We start from the raw sequence: 8,043 nt of genomic DNA on the forward strand, positions 1-8,043 counted from the left end.
GGGGGGGGGGGGGGTGTCCCCCCACAGCAGACCCAGAAGTGGACCAGAACTACTTCTGGGTCCTCTGCTGAGCATGCGGGGGCCCCCCTGCATTCCTGTGGGACACTCCATCTGCCCCACCATCTTAGCATTCACGAGCTATGCCTGGTACCTCGAGGTATGTAGAAAAAACATTTAAAGCTGTGTCTATGGCCGAATCGCTGATTCTCTGAATCGGCACTGAATCTTCAGATTCCGATTCAGCTGAATCAAATCAGGACAGTGATCTGAATCACTGTCCCTCAAACTGGGCCAAATCCAAATCCAAATCGAATACAGCCTATTTCGCACACTCTCACTAACTACCCCTCTCTTCAACAGACAAGGTAACTGAATCATGGGCATTGATTGATATGCATACCTTTGTCTGGTCCAACCCACTGGAAAACCAGCATGTCAGAGCAGACTCGATCCTTAGTGATTAAGTAAACTGCCAAGACAATACAGGAAGTGACGGAGCTGGGCTCAGAGCCCAGATTTCCTCTCTCCATCTGTGCTTTAGCCAAAATACTAGCATTTTTTTTAGCACCTTTAAAAATAAAAAGGTACTTTTCACTGAAAACTTTATAATACCATATCACATTAATATATGCTGGCAGATGTAGAGGAGAAATGTTAGGATGGAAATACCATAGATACTTGTTATGTATTTTTATGAAGGACAAGGAAAGATCTGTGTAACTTACGAAAGTCATAAATAAACTGCACAAAAACCACCCAAAAAACCCTGTTCAAACATTAAATGCTCTTAAAATGGAAGCATGCAAGCGAGCCAGTAAGATGAGCTAAAGGCTCCTACAGTTGCTTTTTCAGACCTTGATACACATTTATGAAAAAAAATGGCTGGGTTTTTGTCCTCATACTCATCTCTCCAAAAACACCTGTATCACCGAGAAAAGTCTCACTATATTCAAGGAAGTACCATACCAGCCAATTACTTTATCCAACAATAAGCTTCAAAAGTGGGAAGAACTTTTTGATATAGGAAAGCAGAAAATTCACTTCCTTTAGCCAGTGCTCAGATGGGTTACCAACACAGACAGACCACTACAGAAACACTTTAAGCCTGGAATATGCTTTCCTACATTATCTTCTGCCATCAAAGCAGAGATTCCAGGTAATACTTGGCAGATGATTCTTACTGCTAAGTAGAGTAAACCAGTAGGGGCCAATCTTTCTGGCAGGTATGCCATAAAATAACCCTAAACCCTTCTGGAGGACCACAAGGATCCCTTCTTTTGCCCGATCTGCTGTTCTGCTCTCTGCCCTACTGCTCTTCTTTCAGCTCCCTGCCCTATCTGCCACTGTGCTGTCTGTGCCCTCCCTGATCTGCTACATGCCACAAACAGGATCTGATGTGTGGCAGGTTGACCAGCTGTGCAGTAAACAATTTAAAGAGTCACCAAAATGTCAAAGTTAAAAGATTATTACAATAGCTTTAGCATAGTTAGTTCCAGTACCTTACATTTATTTTATGCTCCTTCAACATTTCTTTCAACTCTGCCAACACAAAGACACTATTTTTACTATCATATACTAGCACAAAGCTGCAACATTCCAGTTGCAAGGAAACATCTGAACCAAATCAAAACTCCCACTGAAAAAAAAAAATCATATCACCTTGTTTATTTATTTTAGCTTTCTGCAAAAAACAGAATGACCCAGATTTTGCACCTGCCCTGCCACAGAGTAGAAAAGGGGAGATAAATGTTTTTTTTTTTTTAATTACAATAAAGAGAAGAGAGTAAGTCTACAAAGTTTTATATTTGCAAACCAATGGTTCACTGGCCATCTACCAGTTTGGGTGGAAAAAAAAAAAAATCTACAACCACTGAGGAACTATATCCAACTCAAGTACTTAACTGCAGTTACAAGTCACTGAACAGGTAGTTAAGTACTAGGAGAACACCAGGTCCTTAAAAAAAAAGGATTTATTTAAATAAAATAATTATGAATTTTAAACATGAATTATATTATCAAAACTCACTTATCCCAAAACTGGCATTCAATGCACAGAATTTGTGAGCAAAAAATTCAAATGTTAGAGGGTGGTAAACGTCATAATCTGTGCAGGCAGGAAAAGCTTTATTTATTAAACAGGTCAGCTGCCATTCCAAATAGCATAAATGAGACCAATGTCCATTTTAACAGAAAACACGTGTTGTACGCATGTATAAGTCAAATTCCATCATTAGTTTTTTTTGTTTCCTGACTTGCTGATTTAACAGGACAACTACCAGAAACACTGTGAAAGAAACAGTCTCTTCTTTGTATTCATGATCCTGGCATGCCATTAATAGATGGCCAGCGACTACAGCTTAGTAAGAGATGCTCTGTAAGCTGCCAGCACAGCCACCTCTAATTAACACTTATCATACTGCCTTCACTCCTGAGACTTTAAATTTGGGGACAAACCTTTCCTATTTGTGCCTTAACAAAAGCCATAATGTCTCTCAAAACAGAATGTATTTACAGGGGGGAAAAGCCAACTTATTTCTCCCTAAAAGTCCAGTCAGGACATAGTTTATTTAAATTTTAACCCCAACCCCCCTCCTCCCCCAAAGAAAGTTGCAATTACTTATATCCACAAGTAATTTTAGTCAAATGCAGGTCACGGTGACCGATCCTTATCAACACTGTCACCAAGCAGACTGTAATCAATGGTTTCTAACAAGAAGTTTAAAATACATTTCTTCCGACTCCTTTCAATGTCTGCAAGCTGCTTTGTGAAGGGTGAATTCAGCACTCACCCAGAGCACCCTACAGAACAGGTTCTAAATTTGATAAGTATTTTTTACTGTACTTTTACTAGATGTTTACTCAGCTTTGCCAACATATTCCTCATGTAGCCTATTAACCTTACCTCTCACCAGAGATGTCATGATATAGCTTCTGATCCTATAATGCAATCTACACAAGAGGATTTCAAGTCCCCAAGTAAAACCCTATTGATTTAAAGACTGCATGACTGGTACCTTGCTGCAGATCTACCAAGAGAGAAAAATTACCACATGAAAAATGTACTTTTGTGATGCAACAGATTTGACCCTACTGCATATTAAATATATACACACATACACACACACCTGCCCACTTAAGCAACAAAAAGGAGCCCATTTTTTGTTTGCTTGTTCTGTTTTCAATTAATACCTTAAAATCACCATGGTTAAGAGAACAACAATCTCAGTGATAGCAACAAAGCTGTAGAATAACAGCCAGGGCCTACTTTTTCCTACAAAAACTTTATTACTGGGAATGATGCGAGAAGGAAAATACCTAGTTTGACAAGTTCAGTGTCTAGAGTTGGCCAATGAAGAACACAGCAAATGACAAGTTATCAGAGGTGTGTAGTCTAACATCTCTGCTTAATTACCTCTCTCGCTGTTAGGGGATCCCATTGCTGAATTAGCAAAGGTGCAACTCCACTGATGGAAATACCAGCATGGACAGAGAGCTGGAATTGTAACCACTGAGCCATTCAGATATTCTATAGGCTGGACTAACATTTCCAGCACCAACAGGAGGAACTATACCTGTGCTAGCATAAGAGTTGGAAACTTCAGCAAACATTGGGGAAGATGAGACCTCTTACAGGTGCGTTGTATGGGCACAAAGATGTTAGAAGTCAAAATAATAAGTGGGCCTTATTATTTTACTATATGGTTAAGGATAGCAGTGTCCAAGGAATATACACAAGACCCATACATTTAACATGGCCATACATTTAACAGGGCAACCAGAAGTATTTACCAGATGACAAAGACTCCTTATTAGGCCACTCATTGCATGTAAGGTTTTGGGGGTTTTATTTTAAATCTCAGCGTAAATGCTGGAAATGTTTCCACGATTAAATCCCCGCAAGGATATTCCATTTTTAAATCCTCTGGTAATCCAAATACTGCACTTACAAGAAGTGAGTAGTGCGGTAAGAAAACAGTCCAACAAAAAATAATTTCACTGTCTAAATTGAGAGCAGCACAAAAAAATTGACAAGGTGTGTGTAGGGGGGGGGGGGGGGAAGGGGAAGAGGATTTCCTTTTAGTAATGGAGGTAAACCTATTTGTTGACAACAGTGCACCGCTGACCAAAAGAAAACTAGCAGAAGTGTCATGATTTCACAATTCTTAAAATATCATCAGCTATTTTTACTAAGACGTAGAAGCTCAATACTACTACACCCAATTCATGGAGCAACACTAGAGTTTCTGAGACCAAGGCCTCAGAAAAACCCACTGTTTATTCAGAAGAACAGCTGGGCAAGGTAGTAAGATAGAGGAGGAAGGGTACTAGTGTGGGCAAGGAAAGAAAGAGAAATTCAGTCGGGTCTAGAATATATCCGAAGACTGTATGAATTGTGCCAAGAGCCTAAGTTTAGGAGGACAGAATTTGTCCAATTGTCTGGATAATTCAGATAGGTAAAGCCAGCAGTACTTTTCCCTTTATTACAGATTAAAGTCCCCAAAATAGCTTTATAAACCACTGTATAACTTAAAAAAAAAAAAAACATTATCTTAAATTGAAGAAACTGCAAAACAAAACACGTTAATTCTCCATTTAAGATACTTTAGCAGTGTACAGCTGTACAATGAAGCTTCAGCATACATTCTGAGTCTCAAACCCTTATTCAGGTTCAGTTTTTACAAGGACTCGCTAGTAACTGCATCCAGCCAAGCAGCTGCTGGACTTCAGTTATTTGTAGCAAATAACTTCAAAGACTTTTAGCTATCTTGACAGCTGGCAGAAAGCCAAGGAGACTGTCTCTGCAGTAAATTTACCTATTCTGAACAAATGTCCACTTGCTGTAGAGAGCAAAAAAAGTGAAAGCAGGGGAACTGCACAACTTAGTTGCACCATCCACCAGAAAAGGTCCCTCACCTCTAACGTAGCACTGATATGTCCTGATCTAGAGTGATCGCTCTAATTTGAGGTCTCTCCATAATTTATGCAAATTGAGCAGCACCCCATTTCAAAAACTAATTTATTGAAGTGCTTACCTCCTTGCAGAGGGGCCAGACAGCGAGGGTGGGGCAACAGCCAGAGATGGGCAAAATATAGTTTGCAGGCCAGATGTGGCCTGCCAATTTTATCCAGCCTGTGGGCAGGTGACGCTGGTGGTGGCACACATGGTAGGCCCTGGGGAAAAAAAAAAAAATCACACTTGGGCCCCCACTGCTGGCAGGTGGCATGGGTAGCGGGTCTGGTTCTGGTCTCAGCTGGTACCAGAGCAGACGCTGGGTGGAAGCAGCCCTGCACACCCATCCATCACTGCACGGCAGCCTCGGAGATGGGAGTTTGGCTCACCCAGGGTCTGCAGGGCTGGACTCCATCTCTCAGCATACCATGGGGGACGCTGGGTGGAAGCAGCCCTGCCTGCATGACTGAAACCAAGCGGTAGCCTGGGAGATGGAGTCCGACCCTGCCCAGCACCATGCGCGAGAGAGAGTGCACATGCTACTCAACAGCTCAAAGCTTAAGAGGCCCTCCCGCCCAAATAATTGTCCACCCCTGCTCTAGCCCAAGCTTACACTTATCTCCTCACACCTTGAGACACCTTCAAAAGATCTTGCACCACCCTAGGGTGCCAAGGAACCTAGGTTGGGAATCACTGCTCTACACTCTTGCTGCAGACATGCTGCCTGACTGGATTTGCACATTTTTAGAGAAATAATCATAGTATGCAGCCCCAATCTCCCAGACATTTCTGGGATAGACAGCAAGTCATCCCCAACTGAAAACTGAAGTGCTGGCCACCAAACTGATTTCCACTTGGATCACTTCAATTACTAACATCTCATTCCCCATACAATTTCTAAAGCCAATTACCAAGGCCTTGGTCTTTTACAAAGAACAAAATATTTCAAGATTCTTCCTACTACAAACCTTTAAAGATTGTATCGGCAATGCACACATCTAGCCTGGACTATATTGAGCTGAACGCTACCCAATATAGAAGTTTGTTAACCTGATCCTCTAATATTAACACTTAAATGCTCCATAGCTTTCTCCTCCTAACCTGAATAAAAATGATTGAGCTCATATGATCACCGTGGGCTCTAGGCTGGAAAGAAAGAAAGAAATCCTGGGCAGTACAACAAAGCTACTGAAAACCTTGCCTAAGGATACTGATGCCTTGCCTAAGGATATCCTATATCAGGATCTGCTAGCATAGGATACATCATCAGTTCCTAATTTTCAATGCAAGACGCTTGAAAACAAAAGGGGTCAAATTAACCAATGGTAGTAGAATACTGATGCTCAAATCCTTTGACAAGGTTGAAAGTAACAGAAAAGGAAGCAAACAAGCAGAACTCAACATCTACCGCTAGCTTGACAGTTTACTGACATTACAGTACTAATCAGCTTCTCGTACCTTTGATATGAACTACTGAAATGGTTTTCTTGGAGAATTATGGACTATAAAAAATTCTAGAGTCTGACACTTCGGTACAGAAACAGTAAAGCAAGCAGACATGAAGCAGCAGAGGGACCTTGCTATAGGAATATATTCTCTCAAATTATTTTGATTAAAATTGTTTATCTTTTTTGAAGATTACATATTCCAATAGTAGAAAACTTATCTGGAAAGTCATTGTATTTTGTTCTTAAAGAAACAAAAGTTGTCATCTCATACCATCTTTGAATCTCAGTCACATGCTCTAAACATCTAAATGATCTAATGCATCTTTGTTACTTTACCAGTAGGAAATCAATAGCATGGCAAAAGTGCATGTTGCCATGTTTTCATAGGCTTTTGAAAGGATTTCATCTTTAAAAACCGTAGAAGTCAAAAAGACGTTTTGCTATAAAACCAGTAATGATATTTTCACATCTAACAAAGTGCCACTTCATTTATATACTGGAAATGAATTGTACAAACTACTCCAGCATACGTAAACAGCAGAATTTTCTTAATTGGCAAAAGTTATGGGGTACTTCTGTATGGCCCACCTGTGTAAACAGAGTTCATCTGAGATCAAGACAAAAAAGAAAGTACCCTAACAGCACTTTAAAATATTGATAATATATACGGGTGCACTGATATACTGGCTGGTTATCAAATTGGTACCAATAAAAAGAAAAAAGCTGATGTTATTGGCTATCAGCTTTTTTGGTGTTCATTGTAGCGGATAATTATAGCCATACACCTAGAGCACCCTGGTGAGCACTGTCTGGTCCCCATGCCCCACCGCTGGCCCCAGCCCATGCAAACTGTAAGTCCCAGCAAGCAGTAGGAAGGGGAAGGAGTGCCACGCTCAGTAACAGACTGTTACCAATTCCTGCTACTGCTGCTGCTATGGCAATGCTGTGCACACAGCAGGCCTGAGCACCAGGACTGCTGCAGAGATGTTGGGCTGTGCACAGGCAGAGTAAGGCAACCCGCAAGGGGCATTCCGCTCCACTGGGCACCAGGCGCCTTTGCAAAAACGGCTTCTCCCCAGCAGCCATAGGAGCTCACCTGAGTGGGACCTGCCGGTGCTGAAGCAATGGCATGCTCTGGGGCTCCAAACGTGCCCAGCACCACTATCTGCACAAGGTCTGCCCCACCCACCCAGGATGGCAGCATGGGTTGTGCAGGGAGTGGAGCTGTTGGTAGGAGCCGGGGGCAACATGCATGGGAATAAGGCAATCACCACCATCCTCATCGAAGGCCAGAGCAGACAGGAGGCGTGTGCATGTGCTATAAATGCAAAACAAACAAAAAAAGTTTGATGTCAGTAGTTTAAAATGCCTTGCACTAATACTAAATATATCAGTTATCGTATTGGCATTGCCTGATATGGATGGTAAATCATCAGCTATCAGTATCAGCCAAAAAAACCTTTATCTGTACACCCCTAATAAGTAGTGTTTAACATAGTTGCAATGCCTGCTCAGTTTTGTAGAATGTTCTACTAAAGTAAAAATGGCTTTAACTTTTAAAAATGAAGAACAAGTTATAATTGGTGAATATCTTGTTCCAAAGGTCATTATTTGTTACAAAATAAAATCAAATCAGTGAAGTCT

The 8,043-nt window shown here is 41.2% G+C and overlaps 1 protein-coding gene across 4 annotated transcripts in view; it reads right to left on the minus strand.

Moving 5' to 3' along the window:
• The window catches only part of SLC25A36 (solute carrier family 25 member 36), a 42,691-nt gene that overhangs the window by 33,214 nt on the left and 1,434 nt on the right, over window positions 1–8,043 (minus strand). For 3 of the 4 annotated variants that reach the window (XR_003096262.1, XM_025215682.1, XM_025215686.1), the window contains one exon: window positions 7,496–7,717. The exons of the other annotated variant lie outside the window; for it this stretch is intronic. Coding sequence is in view for 2 of the 3 variants with exons in the window: in XM_025215682.1 (XP_025071467.1) it covers window positions 7,496–7,530 (35 nt within the window). In the remaining variant the exon portion in view is untranslated. The remainder of the gene's footprint in view (window positions 1–7,495; window positions 7,718–8,043) is intronic. 4 annotated transcript variants of the gene reach the window in all.

This window comes from Alligator sinensis, unplaced genomic scaffold (genome assembly GCF_000455745.1).
Source record: "Alligator sinensis unplaced genomic scaffold, ASM45574v1 scaffold187_1, whole genome shotgun sequence".
In the NCBI taxonomy this organism is placed as follows: domain Eukaryota; kingdom Metazoa; phylum Chordata; order Crocodylia; family Alligatoridae; genus Alligator; species Alligator sinensis.